We start from the raw sequence: 23169 nt of genomic DNA, 5'->3' as shown, positions 1-23169 counted from the left end.
TTTCGGAAATCGACGAGGTATCGACTATGTGATGTCAGTTCGGCATTTCCCGTGATGCAGTACGTTTTTTTAAGTTCAGTACTGCGTGTAAGGTGAAAGTTGTTCTGGAAAAGTTTAGCCTTTTATTTCGCACTTTATTCCAAGTTTCCGCTTCCTAAGAGCAAAAAGACATTTGGTATAAATAAGTAGTAGCCGTATTTTATCCTAGGTGTAGTTTTTTTTTCGTGTTTAGGCTGTTTTTTTTCCTTCTAAAGTTAGTTTATCGCAACCACATGGTGAATACAAGATGTCATCGACAACAATGCAACTTAGATTCTCTTGACTCAAAACTAGCTTTTCTAACGGAAAACTAGGCTTTCTTTACGTTTCTTTGATCTATTTTCTCATGTCTTGTATACATTATAAGTTTCGGAGTAGTTTGGAGTATGATACGATCACGTTTGATGGCTTGGCAATCTCTCTTGCCGACCTCAAAAAATCCATTATGGCGCAGAAAAAATTCGCTAAGGTCACAGACTTCGACTTGGAAGTGACGAACGCACAGACTAAAGAAGGTAAAAAGAACCTTTGAAGAAGATGATACTAGTATCTTTGTCGTGTTTAATAGTCGTTAACAGCAAATAATGTTGTTTTTACAGAGTATAAAGATGAAAATATGCAGATTCCTAAAAACTCTTCTGTAATAGTTCGACGTATTCCTACAGGAACTCGAAGCAAAGCACAGTTAGCAGCGTAAGTGTTATAAAATATAATATTTTTTGACCTTACTAGCCATACATATAGTGAGGTAATGTTAAATAAGGTTGTATCTCTCAAAATTACGTAATAAAAGGATTTTCATAGTCTAGTATTTTTGAGGTTTTTGTCACCGAAAGTCGAAATATTCCAATCGTCAATGAAAAGATATTGAAAGGAAAATGATATTTCAACAGAATATAGTTATAAGATAAAAAAGTTTTTTTTGTTAAAAACTGCATTAATTAAGGAATTTTCTAAAGACTACTTTTGTACCATGATTCATAAAGGGAATGTTTTTTGGTATTTTCGTGGCACACTTTGAAGGGAATTTTTTCGTATAGGTAGAGTTTGTTCAAACGATTAAATCATCCCTAGCTACAGGCTTGCGTCTGAATGCAGCTCAATTTGGAGGAGACAACAATAGGTTTCCAATTCTCAGGAGATTGAAATTCTTTTGTTTTGTCCACCAAATTGAGCTGCTTTGACGTTACATGCAAGGGGTCTATAGCTCACTTTGAATATTCTGGTTGAGTGATCACAAACCCAAAAATCAAGGTTCTGGAGAAACAAAGGAATTGCAAATGTTCTTTCATTACACTAAAACCTTGAGTAAGGGTCATATTCCTGTTCAATGTTACAGTGACTCCAGATCGTCCAGTGAAATCAATAGTCCTAATTGCTTCCAATACAGTGACTCTTGGGTGAAATGCATTATGGGAAACCACAGGTGTGGTTGGGTCGAAAGTTGCAATTGCTGCTAATATATCTATTACCCACATTTTTGTTGCCACTGTGAAATAATTTCTTTTATCATTGTATTCCTTACAGGGATAGGGCAGACCCTTATGCAAGTGGATTACCCAAAACAGTACGTACTAGTCAGAATAGATTGTTTTATACTTCTACTACTACTACTACTTCTAATCAAGTCAAGGTAGATTGTAACATTAATACAATTACAGTATTTTCAAATGTCTGCCAAATGAAATATGTTTCAAAAAACAGAAACACATTTAGGTATTACTTAAACATGCCTTACTTGCATCATTTTAAAAATGATATTAAATCATTCCATAAATTCCCCTTTAAATGTTTCATTCTTAATGAATTAAATGTTCCCCAACAATCTTTAAGTGTAAGGAATTTTAATATTGGATACTTAAATTCGACTTCTAAACTTCAGTGAAACTTTATATCTTGTTTTTAAAAAAACTTATAATTATTTACTAACAAGTTTAATATTTTTTAATGTCCCTTTTGTTAACTTTCTAAAAAATTTTTACTCCACATTGTAGCTGCATTTTAAAGGATATTTAATATATTGATCATCATTACTTCTCTAAACTTTTCTTTAAAAAAAATTGCATAGGATATGAATAAAAATACAAAATTGTTTCTAGTTTTAAAATATTGTTTCATATAAAGAATTTTTAAAAATAAGAAAAAAAGATTGCATACTTTCTTGAACAATAATTTTATAAATATTGTAAATAATAATTTGGCAGACATTTGTTGAACATACAATATAATAGCTTTATAAATTTACTAGATATTATGAAGATGTATTTATATTAAATGTATGTGAAAATGTTGCTTTATGAAGATGTTTCTATTGCTATTATTAAGGTTCAATAGATCTATAACTATTATTAAGATTCAATTAATGGAAAAAATGCTGTCTGTATCTTGATTATCTGGATGTGCAAGACAACTTTGGGCAGTCATGGGCTTAAAATAACAGCAGGTCTTTGGGTCATTGTCTTGCCAGAATTAGAACTTGTCTTTGCCTTGCTGGTCAGGTTGGTCAGTAATATTGAGCCAAAAATGAGGTGTGCACTACAGTATGTAGCTAAAACTAATTTGCAGTCGTGACTGTGACCAACAACTGACCAGTGATTGACCTGCTGTTATTCTAAGTCCTTGCAGTGTGTGTATGGAAAGAGACAAACTTGTTTGTCTTTGCAGAATTGTTTTATTCTAAGTGATATTTTAATATTAACAGTTGACAAAATTGACTAATTATCATTTGAGCAAATAAAGATGTTTTTAACTTGTTAATGTAATCAATATTATGTAAGAATATTGGTCATGGTGTTGAAAGATTTTTGAACACACACCTTTGTTCCTTGAAGATCCAGTTTTATTTGAAGTTTTTTAATAAAACTATACATGGAATCAGCCAGGATATTAGTCCATATAAAACAGTGCTAATGAACAGTTGTCATAGAGAAGAAAAAGAACTGAACTTAACAGTGTTTCTGTACTGTTATTTACTAAAATGGACTACAAGAAGTTGCTTTATTTACCAAAAAATTCTCATTGCAAAAGAACTGATTACTTCTGTAATGCCTCAAGTCCATTATTTTGATGATGATGATGATCAGTGCCACCAATAAAAAAATATCGATTTGTTTTGAAGCCAAAATCCTTGTCATCAGTACAGGGCTATCCTATTTTAGGTTTTGTTCATTTTTTTACGATTCCCACACATTAAGTATAACCTGGAATGAGCATGGAATGATGTTGCTATGACTACGGATTATAGAAGCATGTACGACATGGAACAATTAACTTTACTTGAATATGGACATTGTTGCTACTCTTGATACACTTTGGTTTACAGTCATTCAAGAATGGAATATGGATTTTACATTGGTATATAAATGTGTGTTTTTTATGATGATGCAAGAGAAGTTGGATTTCTGCGATGTTACATATTTTCATTTGGGTTATGGATGGATTCTTGGCAATTTGTCTCATTCAAGACCAACAGTAGGTGTATTGCAATACATGTTTACCTGCGATGTGAAGTTTGAAAAAAATATCCATGATTGTCTTTCAAACCCATGGGTTGGTCGATACCATCTTAACTTCATGCTGTAGATGAACTATAGTCAAAAACCTTGTTTGGAATTACTTTACTGGAAACAGTTTGAGCTGCAGAAAAATGATTTTTGATGGATGTCTTTCACAAATTTTTGGGGGTTTTTGTCACAAAGGTTTAATTTATATTTCAGATTGTGATTCCTTTCAAAACGAAAAAAAAAGAACCAGTGGAATAAAGTCCACTCTCCACTAATCGCTGAAAGCATTTGCAGCAAAGCTAGCCAGTACCTTTTTTCTTCTAGATAGTACTCATAATGAGTTGAAAAAGATATTTTTGTTTGCAGCCAAGATGGCAGACTGGAAGATGGCAGACAGGAGTGAAGAAAAAGGGGAAAAAGCTATTGCCCTATATCACTATGAAGTCACTGCTTGTTTATGTGGGGGATAGAATTGCCAAATCCAATAGGAAATTCAACAAAATTTGCTCCTAGCAAAACAGTTTAATCTAAAATGGCCTGGTTTTCAGATATAATATATGTTAATATGTACTAAAAAACATTCTGAGCATTTGCTGGCTATTCTACTTCTCTTCGTGGATTGATACGGGTTTTAGAACAATTTTCGGTGAATTTACATTGATTTGACCCCGTCCAACTACCATGATCCTTTACGTTTAAACAATAGATTGTTTTGATGTGACGTCATAGTGAAATAGGGCAATTGAAATTGGCTATACATTAATGAGAAATGGTGATGACTTGCTACTGTAGCTTGCTGCCAGTGATTACAGTGATAAGTGGAAAATGGACTATATTTCTTTGTTTAACGAAAATGTTAGAAAGTCAAAAGGTCAAAGCCGTCAAATCGAAAGCTGAATAGGTATATTTGGAGGGGGGAAGGGAAAGATGCATTTTTTTTTGGTTTGGTATGCTAAAAGGTCCAAACTGACTATAGTTCTTCTCTAATATTATGAAGTATCTCTCCTGGGTTTTGAAGGCATGAAAAAATGGGATGAAGCAAACTTTACTTGTCACTAAAATGGGTAAACCTACCAACTGTGTTTCCTTTTTGTGCCGTTAAACTGGTATCAAGCATTGAGTAACAGTCTATACACTGAACTATCACAGACTATACACTTTATATATTGATATAATGTTATAGAAGAACTGCAGAGGAATATTTGTGACTGATAATATGCTATAAGCTTTAATTATGAACATTGGACTCTGAACTATGAACTATGAAGAAAAAGATGGAAACAACATTGGAAGAAATATACCAGCAACTGCTATGAACAGTATAAAGACACTTTGCTATTATTATAGGCCCAGTTTCTTCAAAGGAATTTTACTTAACATATATAGTTATTGCTTTTGAAATTTGTTATGGAGAAATTGAAGGTAGAGTACAAACAATTAATCCGTGAACCACAAATTACTAAATAGTGCTAATTAAACAGTAGAAAACAATGGAATTTGCATGAAATTGTGCTATTTAGTATTACTAAAGTTTCACGGTTATATTGTTTGCACTCTAGTAGAAACATTATAATGATCAATCCTGAGATAGAGGTTTTGCAACATCACATGTAGGCAGCCTAGTTAGATGGTAGGAAAAATACAGTTGCTTTACATGGATCTTTATCAAATGACGGTATGTTTCACCTGCATAACTTTTATTCTCAATCACTTGATTGTAAAACAAAGTCTGGTGGGATCTATTTTTCAAACCAATGCAGCTGCAGCGTGAAAAAGGCCCCTGAGAAAGAATTCAATTCCCCAGAGTAAAGTGATTTCATTTTTCTGCCATCTTACATGGCTTCAGCCATGTGATGGTGCAAAACCTCTGTTCTAAACATAAGCAGTAAATCTATAGTTCAGACAGCATTCATGCATTGAATGTAACATGCAATAAAATGATACCTTATATCTTTCTTGGAAACCCCAATCCACCACATTGAGAGAGTTAGTCAGATATTCATTGGAACTTTTTCAGACAATAGTGACAAAGATATTTGCTGGGTGTCTTTTGACATCATTTATTGTCTTGTGCAGAATGTTCATCAACCTTTGCAGAATTCACTTGAGTGTCACTTAAGTAAATTTGAAAAAAAGATATATTCTTTCTGGTTGTCAGCATTAATTGGACTTTAATCAGTTAATTGAAACCCAGCAATGAGAGATATTATTTGTGTCCTTAAAATCCTACATTAGAGTTTATTCACACCGAAAAGTGTGCAACATGAATGATTATTCTGCAAAGTGTTGACTTGGTTTACAGCAAATATCTCTTAACTTGACAAAAATGTAGAAGTATTGTGACTGGATGATTGATAGAGGGGGTGTGGGGGTTTATGGTGGCCATGTTGTAGGCAGGAATGGTGCACAGTGCATAAGTTAAGAAAAATATTATTTCCTACAAGAGGAAATTTGAAAATTTCTTTTTTTGCTAACAACATAGCTGTCTGAAACCCCCATAGCCCATAGTGATTTTCCTCAGTTAAATGAATTAAGCTACAAAATTTGAAATTTAAAAAGTTTAAATCATCTGTTGAGCAAAGACAAGACAAGCCAATTTCTAGACATTTCCTTACATTATTTGCCTCTGAAAGCCTATGCATATTGGCTATATATGTGCTTTATAGCTACTGGGCATAAAGGATAAATTGAAGTGGCTGCATATTGAATGTAGCACAGGAACAGTCCTTTTTCTCATTCAATACTTTGTGCTATTTTTGACCATCGCAGACTCATCTATATTATTCAAGATACCATTAAGAATTTGATTGGATTTGTTTCAAATCCTTTACCTTATAATTGACCTCTCAGAATATTAGACCTAATCCATTGTTTTCCCATTTTGAACCATGTCATTCCCTAATGTATTATTTCTTTGTTCAATGGTTACACATTGGAAGACACAAATATGGAATATCTTATTCTCAAGAGAATGACGTGATCTAAGATGGGAAAACAATGGCTATAGATTAAACAAGGCTAGAGCTTTAACAATGCATTCATATTCAAGGATGGTCGAATGAGAAAAAGGATAAATGAAAGAATAGGATAATTTTAGATGTCCTCTAACTTCCCGATATCAAAGTTGATTTTGACTCTCCCAGTTTAATATCCACATCTCAGATCGTCAATAAAAGAAAGTGGTGTTTTCTGGGCTATTAGCCAGACATTGCCTTACGACAGGCATGTATTATCTCCTATAGGCTTGGGTATAACTAGATAGAACTCTTATGCTTCTTTCCTTAGAAAAGTGATCTTCAAGAACTACAAACTTCTGTTTCCATTAAACAGAACAAGGTAAAAAGCTCTTTGATTTTCATGTTAAATTGTACCAGTTTACTGATAACTTGAACTTTGCTGTGCCCTTGGGTGGTGTAAAGCAGGGTATTGTAAGGTTTTATGAATCCGGTTTTACTGTTACGAAATGTAGGGTAGTCAAGTGTGCCTTTCCTATGTGGTGTTAGTATATATAGTCAATATAGTGACATTAATCTTTACTGAGATAAGTCTATGTTATTTATGTTGTATGCAACTGTATTTCCTTGCATCTGAGACATGACATGAATTGTTGCAAATATTTGATGTAATGTTACATGCAACTTTACTAACGTGCATATGACCTTGACTGGCAGAAAGCAGGCAATATTGTAGGTGTGAAATTATGGAGTTATCATTATACTTATTTTCATCATTACATGGCCCAGTCGGCTATCTATAATTAAATCGGTACCTGGGATTTTGGCTTCTGTCAATCAAATTCTCAATGATATGAATTAGTTTTTTTGATTGATGGAGGCCAAAAACCAAGACGTCTTTTGATGAGCTGGTTGCATTAGGCCCCGTCCACACTTATCCGCAAATTTTTGTATCCGCAAATTTTTTTTTGCGGATACAGAAATGTTTGCATACACACGCAGCGTATTCGTTTTCACTGTGCACATGTATCCGTTTTTGTCAAATTTGCAGATACAGACACAAAAATTTGCAGACACGTGTGGACGCAACTACAAATTGCAAATACAAACATTTCCGGATACGTGTGGACGGGGCCTAAATCTTAAAAATGGGTATAAATTAGGCATAATTTTAAGTGAAATGGTGAATTTGCGTCAATAGGTGGTTGACTTGGTGAGCTCAGATGCTTCTGAAGATGACAAGTTGAAAGCAATGATGTCACAGGCTGGAGAAGACTGGCAACCAAACCAGTTAGTCTACATTTTATTTTATTTTATTTTTTGATTAACAAATTGATGGTTTTTACTACCTTGATTCCCTTAGAGTAGGCAAACAGAACTCGGCTAGCAGGAACTAACATCACAGTCATTTATTTTTCATTTTATTCTCTCTGTAATGTTGACAACCATAAACATTAGGACCATTGTGTAGTTCAAGAAATTATCCATGCCCCTTCTCCCCACAGAGGAATTTTCTTAAAGACCCCCTCTCCCCGCCCCTGGAAATTCCAATTTTCTTCCTTACAAACTCTGTAGTTTTGTCTGATCCCCTTACCTTTGAACTACACATTCAGCTTGGGTGTAAGTTTCCCTAATTTAAGACAATTGTCATGCCATTGTGTTAGCCTACTCTGTAAACCACACTTGCCTTAGTCATGGATGGGGTCTCTATGGAAATTTTTAAGTGAAAGGAGGTCTGGAGAGGAGAAAGAGGGAAGGAGAAAAGGCAAGATTATTTTTCCTTTCCTTCATCTCCAATCCCCTCTCATTTTCACTTGCACAGGAAGCCCAAGGTAATTTCTGCAAAGGACTCTACCATTCAGTATTACAATACTTCATTACATTCATATCTCATAAAGTGTTTTCAACAAACACATGGGTCACCTGACATTGCTGATACATGGTATGAAATGGTAAAACAAACTATGTAATGATTGGTCAATTCAAACCCATGGTTTCACTGTTTGACTTAATGCAGCTTTGCATCAGGCATAAAAATAGTAAAATTTCAAATTTGATGGTTTCAGGTATGTTAGAGGGCGTGGTAGGGGATATAATCCATCAGGACCTCTGCCTCCTAATTATGTTTGCTATCGATGTGGGAAACCTGGCCACTTTATTAGAAACTGCCCTACTAATGGGGTAAGTATGGTGGGTTTTGGGTGAATGAGATTATTATCAAAATTGATATATACTATCAATATCATCACTATCATTGACATCGCTGCCATCAGTATTGCCAGCACCACCATCTTCTTCGCTAACAATCATCAACATCAATTATATTCATTACTACTACCACCATTCCCGTCATTATCATCACCACCATAATCATCATCACTGTTGTTAACTTCACTACCATCATTATCACAACCACCTACACCATTCACATCAGTCATCAACATCAACATCAATTTTCATCATCACAACTCATCTACACCACCATCATCTGCCATGATTCATGAATCAACACTGACATCTGTGCCAAATAACATCCTGAATCTACTTGCCAAAGGAACATGCTGCAAATTCAAAATTTTGAGTTGATACTGGATATATTTGTTGAGTTTTTTCATTTGTCCGTTACCCTCAGGTGAAGCGAACTATTGGAATCCCAAGAACTTTTGGTGATGATCAAGATAGTGGTACAACAGAGTAAGTACTACAAAGATTACAACTATCAAGGGTTTTATTACAGGCAGCTGAATACACACACACAGTAGTGCTTCCAATTTATTTATTTTATTAATTTATTTATTTCCTGATTATTTTTAAGGGATTCAAACAAAGAGTCCAAAAAGGAATCTTCAGAACCAACCAAAACCTTGGTCCCAATACCAGAGCTAGATACTTCTAAAAAGGATCGTAAAGTGCCATCGGAGCTGAAATGCCCTATGTGTAAAAACTTGCTGAGTGATGCTGTTCTTATTCCCTGTTGTGGCACCAGCTATTGTGATGAATGTAAGTGTGTGTGGCAAACATTAGACATAATAAGTATTATAAATGAAATGACGAGAAATTGCAATGTGTTAACAAGTAGAAGAGCAAAAAAATTTACATATATATTTTATTCTTTAGTGTTAATAATTAATGTTAGAGTGATAATGCTTTTCACTTTTTTCATTGTGTACCTAGTACCTACATACTAGTACTCTAATTTTATTTAGATTGATGAATACAATTTATGTTATTTTTATTTACATTTTATTAGCTTTTCCCATGAAACAGAAATAAAAAAATTACAAAAAAGAAAAAGGAATGGTAAAAGGGCAGGGTGGCCATAATAGCTCACGCCAATTAAGTCTGTAGGACTGAAAATGTAAAATGAGTCTCAATAGATCAGTTCAGGAGGATATTAAGAAGTAACCTTGTTTGCTTACGTTAATCCAGGTATTCGTACCTATCTACTTGAAAATGAGCAAGTGTGTCCAACATGTGGCGCTGAGGATGTTTCTCCTGATTCCTTGATTATCAATAAGCAGCTCAGACAGGTGAGTGCAGCTGGGTTTTTTTAGTGATGATGATGATGATTGAGGCAGTGGTAGTAAGGTAGTAACCTAGCATCAAGATGTTGTAGTAAGACTTTTAAAATACCTGACATTTATGCTACAGGCCGTAAATAACTTCCATAATGCCAGACCTGCCAGCCCATTTGTTAACAGTACAACAGACAGTCCAACACCAAGCATTGCTGCCGTCGACAAACCAGCACCCAGTAGCACTGTTGATAAACCAATCACAAGTAGCACAATTGATAAAACAGCACCCAATACTGCCGTCCCAGAAACTAAACCCCAGTCAGTTAAACCTGAAGTGAATTCTCCAGAAACAAGGTTAATAATAATTTCTCTTTCACATGTTTACTTGTGCCTGTAATGCATTTAATTTCTAATAAGGTGTTTGCATGATGCCGTCATTTTATGAATTACTACCACTACCAAAAGGCTTTGCAAATTTTCTTTTTTATTCAAATTTGAAGACAATTGGTGCTATTTAAGGGATTCCGGTAGTGGTAGTAATTGACGCTATAATGCAAGTGACCTATTGACTCTGTATCTCCAAACTGCACCTCTGATAGAGAGGGTATAATATTACACCCTCTTCTCACATTAGATTTGAGTGAAAAGGAGTTATATGCTCTTCTTACAACCTCCCCTGAGTCTTTCCCATCATTAAACTCAAACCACCTCAAGCGTGAACACGTAGAGATCATTAATGACTTTATTTTTGGATTCTTGATTTCATTATTTGATTTGAACATTCATTATTGAAAACGAATCTTCAAAGCCTAGCATATACAAAAGCCAAGCATATATGCAACTGAAATGCAAGAGCAACTTTTTGTGCAAGGAATATGTAATATTAATGACTTACCTTCTGTTTCCGCTATAAACAAGAGCCTATGAGCAAAGTTAATCGAATTTTTCAAACTATTATTATCTTTTTAATATTGAAAATCCGTTTTCAATAATGAATGTTCGAATCGAATAATGAAATCAAGAATCCAAAAATAAAGTCATTAATGACCTCTACGTGTTCACACTTGAGGTGGTTTGACTGTAAACCCAAATCTCCCTCTGTGGGCAAATTATAGTCATTATTCAATGCCGCAGGGTGGCCATTATCATATAACTATTGAATAATAACTTTAAATTAATGCTTTCTATTGATTTCAGTGATAAAGACAAATCTGAAGAAAAGGTTTCAAGCACAACTTCAGAAATTCCCCCAAAAGGTAAAATATTTCACATATTTCCTGTATTTACTTGGTTAGCACATCAGACTAGAATACTGAAGACATGGGTTTGATTCCTGCCAAGGGCATTTGATATTCTTCTCTTACTCTGTATTTACTTGAGCGATTGCGAAGAATATATAAAGTCCAACATTGACTGGGAATCATTTTTTGTTGTCATTTATAAGAATTCAGAAAAGGTCAAGTGATTTTCATATTTTGTCTCTCTAATATATTTTTTGCTTTATCTCATCAAAGATATATCTGAAGTAAAGGAGGAGGAAGTAAAGAAGAAAGAAGGATCTCCTCTGGTGAGTGTCCCTGTTATGTCTTTGTGAAATTTATGCCGTATGTCTGTAAGATGTATTATCTTACGATGTATTACATCTTTAATGCATTGTAAGATGTATTGTTTCATTGCAGCTACTTTGCTGTTATTGTGTACAAAATAATGGATATTACTATGCATCTTTGTTTTGTTCGTACAGTACCTGAGTGAATTCTTAGCTATTTTACAACTAAATAAATAAATCATTTCACCCGTTTCATGGATATTTGGAGTGAACTCTATGATTTCTAGCCTTAGTTTCTGTTTCAAATTAATATGAATCAGGATTGTGGTGCAGAGAGCTATTTGATTTAGGGGATAATATTTCTAGATATTTCTCTTTCTGTTACATTTTCTAAATTCTAAATAAAGGGTTTTTTTTTTTCAAAGCCTGTATTGAAAACAGAAGTCAGTTCTCCGAGAAGAGAACCAGAGGATCATCGAGATCATCGACTTCCTGCAAGAGAACATCTTAGAGCAGAACCAGGACCTGGTAGGTGTTTGGCCCTGTCTTTGGCCCCCATCCCATGATCAAAATGGAATTTAGGATTTGATTTGATCTGAAGTGAACTGACTAGTATTCCATATGAGCAGAATAAAACATGTGTTGTTGTTTACAGACAAATGATTTTCCTATTCTCTTTCCCTGGCAGTTGGACCACATGCTGGTCAACATCCTGGTCAACATCCTGTTCAACATCCTGGCCAACATCCTGGTTATGGTCTTCAGGATCACCCAATTCACAGGTAAAACTTATTACCATACTTTATACTACAGGGCTGTCAACCCCCAAGATATTCAAATCTGGAGAATTGATAGGGAAGGGACATGACAGTCACAGCAGAAAAAAGCCCTGCGAAAAGTGACCCACGAAGGTTGATGTCTTGTTTGTTGACTAACATTCCAACAAACGTCAATCAAAGAACTGAAACAACTTATTACTAGCCAAAGGCGAAGTGAATATCAGGGAATACTTACTGAGACACAAGTCCTCGAGCAGCGAGGTAAATATTCCCTGATATTTCACTGAACCTGAGACAAATAATAATTATTAGCATTGTCTTAGTATTTTTAACACAAGTGAATATAATATTGAATAATGGAGAGAGAGTTTTTCCCCAAAATTTTTTATCTCTGCAAGTGGTACGAATTGATAAGACGTAAATATTGACCAATGAGTGCCCCGGATTTATTACATGCCCTTGTGTAAAAATACTAATAAGTGATAATAATAATTGATAAATTAGCCAACAGTATATATAGTAATTCTCTGTAACAGTTTTTATTATAGTGGGTGTAAAGTTTATAATGCATATCAATTTTTAATAATTATTATTTTTAAGGGGGTGGGGGTTGGGGTGGGTGTAAGAATTAATCTAGAAGCTTTAGCAACAACGTTCTTATTGCTGTAAGTTTTTTTCTTATCATATTTAATATTCAATATAGAATTTGTATATTAGATATATACATATTAGTAGTTGATATTTTAATATTCTTAGTATTATATATTAGTATCATATCTGTAGAAGGGCTCCCATTGATAGCGGCTACTTCTAGTAACTGAAGGAGCTACCCTTGTTAAATAAAGGCGTTATCTATCTTATCAGTTAACTAATAATTTATTGTTTTCTAGGGGACCACCTACCCATGGACCTGGTGTTGGTCATCCAATGGTAAAACCAATGATTCGTCGTAATATTCCACCAGACGGTGCCCTCCTTGTACCCACCATAAGGGTTCCTCGTCCACTTCTTGTTCAACCACACCCAGGCCCACTCATGGCACAACCAAGGTTTATAGGCTCTGCAGCTCTGGGTTTACACCCTGTTGCAGCACATCCTGGCATTGTGCAGCCTCTACTGGGAGCACCCATTCCTTTTGGTGTCAATCCTCCTGGGTTCCGCCCATTTGAAAACCCTAGACATGTTGAAGGTCTTCCACCAATGTCTGAGGAAGAGTTTTATCGTTATCAAAAAAAGATGAAACTGAGGTATGAAGCTGAGTGAATCTAGTTTGCCTGTTCCCCTTCAAACCAAAAATAATAATTACAGTAACATTGCATCTTCTTGGCTCAGATTCTGGGGATTCATGAGCCTGTAATATTCTGGGGCCCTTGAAATCCTGAGGGCTGGAAATCTGAGCATAAACAGCTTCTGGATCTAGACTTTTATGGTTAATAGCATTGTTTCAGGGTTTATTCTGTGTGTTAAACATGCCCTGACTTTGATTAGCCAAGAGGTTGCTTCACGGTTTGATCTGTGAGTCAGCTGTGCCCTGGCTTAAATCAGCCCAGAGATTGTTTTAGGGTTAGATCTGTGAGTTAGACATGCCCTGACTTAGATCAGCCCAGAGGTTGTTTCAGGGATCTTAGATCTGTGAGTTAGACATGCCCTGACTTAGATCAACCCAGAGGTTCTTTCAGGGTTAATCTGTGAGTAAGACATGTCCTGACTTAGATCAGCTCATAGGTTGTTTCAGGTTTTGATAAAATTTGAAGGGTTTTGTTTTTATTTTATTTAATATTGAATTCCTTTTTCTTCAAGGACTAAAAGAAAACACAGAGAAAAAGAACCAGGTGACAGACATTCTAGGCGGGAAAAGTCATCCAACCGTAACCAACCAGGCAACTTTGATGATGAGCTTTCACAGTATAAAGCTTTACAAAGACACCGTACAAGACGAAGATCACGTTCAAGATCATATTCCCGCTCTCCTTCCAGAACTCACTCAAATTCCCGTTCATTTTCCCGTTCCTTGTCACAATCATCACGGAGTTTGTCGAAATCTCCCACCCCAGAAGACTGGGATAGGTCTCGTACTCCTTCTCCCGTCCCCTCTCCCGTAAAATCAGGATCAAAGTCTCCGGTCCAAAATGAAGAAAAGAAAACCAAACAGAAAAAGAGAAAAAAGCATCATAAACACAAGCACTCCAAGAAACAGAAACCTTTAGAAACTGAGAATGGTGAAAATGAAGTTAAAGAAAAGGGAGAAAAGGAGAAAACTGAGAAGAGGAAATCAAAGTCAAAGAAAAAATCCAAAGACAAAGAAAAGAGCTCTAAAAGTAAGAGGAAATCTAAGGAAAATACAGAGAAATCAGAAAAAGTAAATTCTGAGGAATCTGTGACGGAACTACATGAAAGCGAACATTCTGGAAGAAAGAAATCTAAGGACACAACAGAGAACTCAGGAAAAGCAAATTCTGAGGAGTCGGCAACAGAGGTGAATGAAAGTGAACAATCTGAAAAAAAGAAATCTAATAAGGAAACAGAAAAATCAGAAAAAGCAAATTCTGAAGAGCTGGCAACAGAAGTGATTGTGAGTAAACATTCTGAAAGAGAAATTTCAGTAGGAAAAGAAAAATCAGATGAACCATTAGTGAAAAGTGAAGAGAAATCAGAAAAACAAAACGTTGAAGAAAAAGAAAGAAAAGTAAATGAAAATGAAGCAAATGGGAAAGAAATAGAATCAAATGAAAATCAGAAACTAAGTAGAAAAAGAAAATCAGAGGAAAAGGATGTTGAAGATGAAAGTAAGAAAAAGAAATCCAAGGAAAAATCAAATGAGAAGAAGCACAAGAAAAAGAAGCATAAAAAGAAACACAAACGACATAAGAAAGAAAGGGAAAAGAGGCATTCACAAAGTGCCGAAGGTAATAATGATTCTACGGAAGAGACACAGGAAGATTCTGAAGATGATGGAAAAGAAGAAGCTGCTACAGAATAACTCTGGATATTATTTGGAGAAACTCCCTATGATCTGTGAGTTCTAGTTTATATATAGTGGTAGGATATGGATGGATGCACGTATATAATGTGCAATTGACTGCCAAACTGTCCAGTAAATGTTACATTGGATGTCAGTAATAATTGTTACTTGTGTAGCTCTGCACAATAAGGATGCCCTTATAAAGGCTGGCTATGGATGGTTTGTCATCATTTCCAAGAGAGTCTGAAGTCAAAGACATGGAGGCCATATTGGTGGTATTACAGTATATTAACAGAAGAAGCTATTGACAAATCTTTTGTTTAAAAAATAAACAGAAAAGAGAACCAAAAAAAAGTTCTCAAGATATTGCATTCCCTCGACCTCACATGAATAACTTTTACTAAAACTCTATAGATATCTTCAAGATTCACATCACTCATCCTTATATCTTACCAAAAATGCTGTAAATAAGAAACTTAACACTGCAGTCCTATAAATAGATAAAATCTCAGACCACTAATGAACAATAATTACACTTCAATTGGCAAGTGGGAAAACAATGCTTAGTATTTGCTCTGAACTAAAAAAAAACTTGCCTTAGCAGGAAAGAGAGCTTCAATCTGTTCTATACTTTAAAATCAAAAAAAGATTGTGTGAACTGATTGCAGAAAATAATATTTGTATTTTTCTCAATAAAACTCAAAAGAAGATTAAAACTTGTCGTAATGTCTTAAAGATTTCATGAAAAAATTGAGTGCAAATACTCTTTTTTACAGTTCCATTCAGTGATCACAAAAAAGTAGTGCTAAGTTAGAGGCTGGAGTTTCTGCACATAGCAAAACTATGTTTTTATCATGTGCGGCAACTCCAACCTCGGCTTGGAACTATTAATCGTGGTGAATAAAAGGAAATAATGTAAAATGTTGTATTGGTTTGCAGATGACTCAAGTAAGTGAATGAGAAATTTTAAAACAAATTTAATAAAAATGGTTTCAAATGATAGGTCTTCTTAGTGTATTTACCTCAATATGACATCAACAGTTAGGCAAAACGTAATGTGCTACGGGGCATAGGCGAGTGAGTAAATAGCTAATTTTGGCCAACTGTTGAAGTCATATCGTGGTAAGAAAAAAGAGGATATACAGAGTTATTACCAGAGAAAAAACATGAAGTTTGAAAGAAAAATGGTTTCAAGCTCACACTGGCGCTGTGTGCGAGTGATTCATAATTTTATTGACATAAAATGTCTTCTTATTTGCTACAGCTCCTAACCAGTCGGAAAGTGAGACAATTTACGAAAAAAACTTTAGTTCGATCCCATCAATATAGTGGTGATGTCATGACATACATATGAAGAATACAATGATTTTAGTATAGGCCATTGTCTAAATCATAAACTTAATATTAGAAGTTTTAATAATAATAATAATAACGGCTTTATTACAGCATATCCACATAGGTGGCTCTTCATCTGCATAACATACATTAAATAACGTAATCAGTTCAGTTTCCCACCAGAGCAGTCACACTTTTCTGTTTAGGTCGCTGTGCTAGTACTGGACATTTTGACAATAATTTGGAAAGATTTTGATCAATCCAACAACAACGTCAAAGTATTTCAAAGTATTTTTACTAAACTATGCTTTGTAACTCGTGGATACGCGAAGCGTAGAAACGAGTTATTGTTTGATACAGTACAACTGCTATTAAAAATCGTTTCATTTCAAGCCATGCTAGAAATTCCTTGACTGGCCAAAGAGAGGATTTTGTGGTTTCACAAAGCGTTATTGCCAAGGCAACGGCCAGGTCACTAACACATCTACAAGATATAATACATCATATATACAGATAGAAATTTTATGTAACAAATTTGGATTGCCTAGAAGTCGTTATCACTGTCGTTTAAACTGCCTTGTGATTCACCCCCTTCCTCTTCATTATCATTGCCTATTTCATCGTCATCAAGTAGATCATCGTCATCTTCATCAACACCAATCTCGCTGTCCCCTGAAGAAAGTGAACCACTCTCATCCTGCGTAAAAATGAAGTTTCAATTTAATTGTAAAAAGCATTCATAGCTAGGATTCAATACTCTTCCATTTAGGGGGGTTTCATGGTACAACTACAGAAGACACTCCAACAATGAACCCCAACAATAGACCTCATCGGCTCTGACGTAGTGTTTTTCCATTTCAGACCACGTCATTCCCTAGAGTGTCATTTCTTTGTTTAAGGTTTGCGCTCGGTTGCTCATGAGAAGACACATGAATATGGATACAGCTCAAACAAAGAATATTATTCTCAAGGGAATGACACGTGGTCTGAAATGGGAAAACATTACGTCAGAGCTAAGAGGTCTATTGAATGTGATTTATAGCATATTCTAAACTAAGTTATGTTTATACTAAGGAAGTTACTAGAGTGCTAAAGCATCAGTTTGGAATTCTCTTTTGATTGGTGTGTTGTTTTTTCTTTATTTATTCCTTTTTCGTATCACATCATTGTTCCTGGCCATAAATTTCATTCAAAAATGATCATGAGATACAGAAAAATATCATCACATGGTACAAATTTATGGGCTCTGTATTGCCACTTGACTCATTTCTATAGTACCAGTGTATCCCTCTGTATTTCTCTGTATCCCTCTGACACCCTCTGAGGGCCACAGGTTTGTTAGCCACTGGCAATTAAGTGTTACCCTCGTGAAAAAAAAGGACATTTTTTAACCCACACTGTCATCTTTCCACCTTACAACCAAGCTGGCCCTAAAGACAGGCCACAGTTCTTTTGTTCTTACCTCATCTGATTCTATGCCTGCAGCATTCATTCCTCCAAATACACGAGGTCCCTCCCCTAGAATAAATAATTATGACTTTAATTATATTCTTTAAGAAAAGGACACAAGTCATGGTCTGAAACCCAGGGGGAGGACTCGGGTAAGACTGACGGGTAATCAGGTATGCTCGTATTAAAATGTCAAAAATACCCCTTAAAGATACCAGGATTTCTTTAAAAAGATGGTGGTTGGTTCCCCCTGAAATGATATCCTAAAATATACCAAGATATGCCTGAAATTCTAAATCTCAATTTTTACACCCTAATAAGATACTAAATCGCTAATTTTTACCCTTAAGATATGATAAGAATACCCTGATACTTTTACCCTGGAGTCAACCCCCAGGGTCTTAAATGGGGATGATAAACAAGTTAGTACCTCTTTGTCCATCTTTTCTTCTCTCCTCCTGCCAATTTATGACCACTTCCCTTATTTTCTTTCATACCCCACTTTTAACTGGTCTAATACAAAGCATTGAATCAAGGCTACAATGTTCAAATGTGAATAATCCCATGAAACTACCTTGCAGCCTCGACTGGATGCTCTGTGTTTGACCATTATATTTTTAAAGTTTATGTCCAATATCTCACCAGGCCTAGCAGGCATTTGTTTGTTTCCAGCCTCCAGGACCATCTCTTCTTCATCCTCGTCGATATCACCTCCCAATTCATTTCTGGTAGAGATTCTTCTGTCTTCTTCTTGGAGTCGATCTTGTAGTGTCTTGGCTTCTGTCTCCTAAAAATTCAACCAAAACGTCATACTTCTGCTGATATCAAATAGCACCACAGGCAACCCACAGTGCCGAAAATAAAACATGAAATGAACATAATAGATATCCCACAATCCTTTGCATCATAGATTAAAGCCAATCCTGTCTTTGCACACATTCATTCCAAAGACCTCAAGATTGTGCGTGACCCGCCCACCCAATGGTAGGCATGATATACTGCACAGCATCCATTTTTTCGCATATTCCATATCATATATATTCATGTGCATTGTAGGCACTGAGAATATGGTACGGTTTTCACCAAAACTTTTCTTTGGAAGGAAGCAAAAACACATTAAATGGGAACCCTGTGGTTTAAAGATTTAATACATCATCTTTCAGAAGGATGCGCCCTGTCACAAATTCACATGTTTTCTAGGACTAGGTAAAGAAAATACAGAAATGAATACCTCAAATTTGTCTTGCTCTGCTCTGTTGACATCATCCAGTAACTGCTCTAAATACGATAGGTTTCTGTGTTTCTCCATGTAAGTCTGATGAAAATAAGCACCAACATTACTATATGTCGCAACTTATAGTAATCCATCAGTCGATTAGAAGGAGTAATAGTATATAATGATATATATAGATCTTGATCACACTGTGTCCTGATTCTACCCATGAGAACAAAAACCAATGTCATGCTGAAGCACTTCAATGGGTTTCCTTGAATGCGAGTGGAAATCTATTGTTCTAGTCAATATGTCTACAGTGAGAGATAGGTCCTTGGAACTGCAAGTTTAGTCACATTACCTCATATACTTTCTTGAGGTCTTCTTCCAGTTTTTCATATTCATCCATAAATGCTGGCCTATAAATGATTGTTACATATGGGTTATTAAAGTATTATATAGTAAATATCACTGTAAAGACATAACTATATTTTGTATATTGTGTAATATTTATTACACTACATAATGGTTAAGTTCAGATTTACCATGTTTTACCCCAAAAAATGAAAACAACAACAAAAAAGTACTCTTGACACACCTGACACTTTCCAAGCTTCGTAATCTTTTCTGGTTCCTCTCTAACTCTTGTTTCTTCTTTTCAATCTTTGTTTCCAAATTTGCTTCGTCTGATGCAATGTTGTTTAGCATCTGAGTAGTTTTCTTGATTTCTTCCTAGTATATTATCAAAACAAATATATTATTCTCAGGAAAATTGGTTAAAAAATCTCTGTACTCATACTAATGTACTTATTGACTGAGTGGGAGGGCCGTACGGGAAAATATTTGGCTCGAGGTCATGTCGTACGGACCGAGCAGCAGCGAGCAGGGACGTCAAGGTCATATGATAAATTACTATTCCCAGCTTGTCAGTCATGTTATTTTTCAAGACTTTTCAGCCCTTTTTTCATCCCCTTGGGAATTTATTTCCTCTTCAAGCATTATTAAATAAATTACATTGTGCAGTTCCAAAACTTATCCATACCGCCCTCACAGAGGAATTTTTAAGGCACCCCCCCCCCTACCTGCAGAAATTCCAATTTTCCTCCATACAAACTCTGTAATTTTTGTTCTTTTCTCTGACCCCCCTACTCTTCAGAAATTCCAAATTCCTCTGTGGGGAGGGTATGGATGATTTCTGGAACTACGTGTACACATTGCTGATGTATGGACAAACCTGAACTCGTAGCATACTCTTCTTAATACCATTCTCCAATTCATTGACTTCAAGTGGTTTAGCTATTGCTCGTGTTCTCAGTTCCTAAAAATACAAAAAAGAAAACAACTCATCAACAGCTTTCCCTGGATAGAAAAAGAGATATTTATTTATTCGATGGATATTTATTTAATATTTAACTTATGCCATAGAATTACACAAATGTGATATCAGTTTAGTACACACCCTTAGTTCAACTTCTTGTCCAAGTAAATCATAGAGGGCAGCTCCTCTTGATGTGATCTCTGAAGCAAGCTGACGTGATGCCTTTAAGTCATTAATCTGTTTAGAAATCAGAGAAATCCATTATTACCATGACATATCCAAAAAAAGTGAAAATTAAGCATGAAATCCAATCATTAAATTTTAAAGAAAAAGTGCATTTACTGAACCCTGCATTAACCTCTGGGCTGATCAAAGTCAGGGCATGGATAATCTACAGATCTAGTTCAAGGAATTTAGCTACTTCTGTTAAAAGAGAAAAACACAGAGAAAAACTGTTGAATCTACAGCAAGACATAGAAACTCTACTGTACATGAGATATACCTAAGACCAGGAATCAAACCCAAGACTGTGCACAAAGGTGAGGGCTGAATGCAACTACTAATGACATTATAATATTATTTTATACATTAGAAACCAGAAATTTGACTATTATTATTTAAATTAGATTAGATTTCATCACATATTGTAAACCAGTAATATAATGTTTGTAATGCATATGTGCTCATCTCCCAATTGAACCTGCGCAATAAAAATATTAAATTATATTGATACCATCTGGCTTACCCTTGATGATATATCAAAAGTCAAGGAAGTAACATTAGCAGACTCTGCGTCCTCTTCAGATTGGTTGGTTTTCATTGCGTTGTAAAGTACTGACGTCACCTTGAGTAGTTCCTTCGCAGCATACCCATCTGCACCATAAAGCTTCTTGGTGTTCAGCTTAATGTGTGCTTTAGTTGCCTGGAATACAATCAAGACTATTGCTGAGGATCTTTTATTTTTGGTCCATATTTTTGGGTAAGGTTTCTTATTCCAAACAAACAAGAGAGCATAAATAAGAGAGGTAAACTTCTTAGTAATGTGCATGCCATGTAAATTCCCAGTTGGGCTATTTTTAGTAACCCGATGCAGTATAAATTTCACCTTACCCTACTCCTGTGCGTCATCAACTTGCATGCATTCGCTCTTTCTGCTTATTGTTTTGATCACTAAAAACAAAACGGAAAGAGCACAGGTGCGCAAGTTGATGATGCAGGAGTAGGGTAAAGTGAAATTTAAACTGTAACCAGTTGCTAAAAATAGCCCAACCGATAATTTACATGCCATGCGCGTTACTAAGAGGTTTCCCTCTCTTATTTATGCTCTCTTGATACAGACTACTGTTGCAGTGGAAAGGATAGTGGGTAGAGGGCAATAGAGGGGGTTAGGCTTGAAAATTAGATGATGTTAGCAGAAAGGGAGGATCTAAAGCCCCCTAGCCTTTCCCTCTTGGTGATTTCTTCATCATTTTATCGACCCCATAGATTTCTCATGTGTGGTGACTCTTCAAAATATTTTTTGTCTAAAACCTACTCTAACACTGATACTAATGATAATGACGATGGATGATTTTGATGTTGATAATATTGATGATGATAATGGCGATGACATTGAAAATGGTGATGATGATGATGATGAGATGGTGAGGTTCATGATTATGTTGACACCAATAATGGTAGCAATAGTGATGATGTAGTGGTAGATTATAATGTTGATGATCATAATCACGATGATGCATGATAATGATCATGATCATAGTAGTGATGATGATAATGGAGATGATGACAAGATGGCGTTGTTGATGATATGGTGATGATGGTGTTAATGTATGATCATGATAATGATTTTGGTAGTAATGATGATAATGGAGATGATAATGAGATGGTGTTGGTGAGATGGTGTTGATGATGATGATGATGGTGATGGTAGTGGTGATCATGGTGATAACAATACTGACATATGATGACAATGATTACCATGAACTGTGCAACAGCCTTAATAAACAGCACTCTGTCTTGCTCAGTATCCACGTCCATCGGTAGCTCTGCATTTGGATCGTACCTGAACGAATAAAATTACTATTTTAGATTTAAAGAAACCTATTTAGACGTGTTTGTTATATTATGTAGACACTACCAAGGAGTAACGACGCTTAAATATCAAATATTTTAACCATGATACCTTTTTACGAGCCATATCAAAACTTCTGCCACTAGAGGAAAATTCGGGGAACGAAAATTCTCCATCGAAATAAGTCTTGGGTATCCAAGAGAACGCATCATTTCAGTGAAATCTGAGGACGAAACACATAAAAAGAAACACGTCAAAAATCAACCAAAACTTCATCAGAGTGGAATCAAAATCGTATCATAAACGTAGCTTGATTATTCAAGAACACTTCAAAGCCTCCTTAATGAGAAAAAAAGTAGAGAAATTCGCTCTCTTACTTCGTAAATCGCGGTACGACATTTTGAAATGTTATTTTTTCTTTCACTTGAAAGTATTTGAGAAAATAACATTGCGCATAATCAATGCTATGAACCGCTGGT

General features: G+C 35.4%; 2 protein-coding genes across 3 annotated transcripts; one reads left to right on the top strand and one right to left on the bottom strand.

The window, feature by feature from the left end:
* The first annotated feature begins 73 nt into the window (after positions 1 to 73).
* On the top strand, positions 74 to 16039 carry LOC116308901 (uncharacterized). Of its 2 annotated transcripts, none has more exons than XM_089031638.1 (16): positions 74 to 554; positions 639 to 732; positions 1567 to 1606; positions 6828 to 6878; positions 7698 to 7786; positions 8563 to 8677; positions 9129 to 9190; positions 9312 to 9496; positions 9926 to 10026; positions 10148 to 10368; positions 11212 to 11270; positions 11529 to 11581; positions 11989 to 12091; positions 12252 to 12345; positions 13233 to 13589; positions 14143 to 16039. In XM_089031638.1, exons 1-16 carry the CDS (start codon positions 386 to 388, stop codon positions 15320 to 15322), a joined length of 2973 nt encoding a protein of 990 aa, XP_088887764.1. In that variant the 5' UTR covers positions 74 to 385; the 3' UTR covers positions 15323 to 16039. The 2 variants fall into 2 exon arrangements, with proteins under 2 accessions (XP_088887764.1, XP_088887763.1); XM_089031637.1 differs by having other exon boundaries at positions 1567 to 1672.
* A 477-nt stretch (positions 16040 to 16516) lies between these two features.
* LOC116308883 (intraflagellar transport protein 38) lies at positions 16517 to 23137 on the bottom strand. Its single transcript, XM_031719396.2, has 12 exons — positions 23068 to 23137; positions 22802 to 22913; positions 22597 to 22681; positions 21365 to 21541; positions 20761 to 20856; positions 20536 to 20619; positions 19900 to 20033; positions 19663 to 19720; positions 19320 to 19403; positions 18731 to 18875; positions 18102 to 18157; positions 16517 to 17336 (listed from the first exon to the last, which is right to left on the bottom strand). Exons 1-12 carry the CDS (start codon positions 23087 to 23089, stop codon positions 17184 to 17186), a joined length of 1206 nt encoding a protein of 401 aa, XP_031575256.2. The 5' UTR covers positions 23090 to 23137; the 3' UTR covers positions 16517 to 17183.
* Positions 23138 to 23169: the final 32 nt, after the last annotated feature.

The sequence above is a fragment of the Actinia tenebrosa genome, unplaced genomic scaffold, assembly GCF_029948245.1.
Source record: "Actinia tenebrosa isolate PJP-AT-01 unplaced genomic scaffold, QUT_ActTen_1.0 PGA_scaffold17__23_contigs__length_9995812, whole genome shotgun sequence".
In the NCBI taxonomy this organism is placed as follows: Eukaryota; Metazoa; Cnidaria; class Anthozoa; order Actiniaria; family Actiniidae; genus Actinia; species Actinia tenebrosa.
Note: the sequence above shows the minus strand (reverse complement) of the source record. Positions and strands in the feature narration are given on the sequence as shown.

What these genes read in the sequence shown, in the direction of transcription:
- LOC116308883 (XM_031719396.2), bottom strand. Translation starts at nt 23,089, where the DNA reads ATGTCGTACCGCGATTTACGAA. An exon ending in ACCTCAAGAAAGTATATGAG is followed by an intron (nt 19,404 to 19,662) that starts GTAATGTGACTA and finishes TATTTTCATCAG; the next exon opens with ACTTACATGGAGAAACACAG. An exon ending in CAGAGCAAGACAAATTTGAG is followed by an intron (nt 18,876 to 19,319) that starts GTATTCATTTCT and finishes TTGAATTTTTAG; the next exon opens with GAGACAGAAGCCAAGACACT.
- LOC116308901 (XM_089031637.1), top strand. Translation starts at nt 386, where the DNA reads ATGTCTTGTATACATTATAAGTTTCGGAGTAGTTTGGAGTATGATACG. An exon ending in GTGAATTCTCCAGAAACAAG is followed by an intron (nt 10,369 to 11,211) that starts GTTAATAATAAT and finishes TATTGATTTCAG; the next exon opens with TGATAAAGACAAATCTGAAG. An exon ending in AGAAAGAAGGATCTCCTCTG is followed by an intron (nt 11,582 to 11,988) that starts GTGAGTGTCCCT and finishes TTTTTTTCAAAG; the next exon opens with CCTGTATTGAAAACAGAAGT.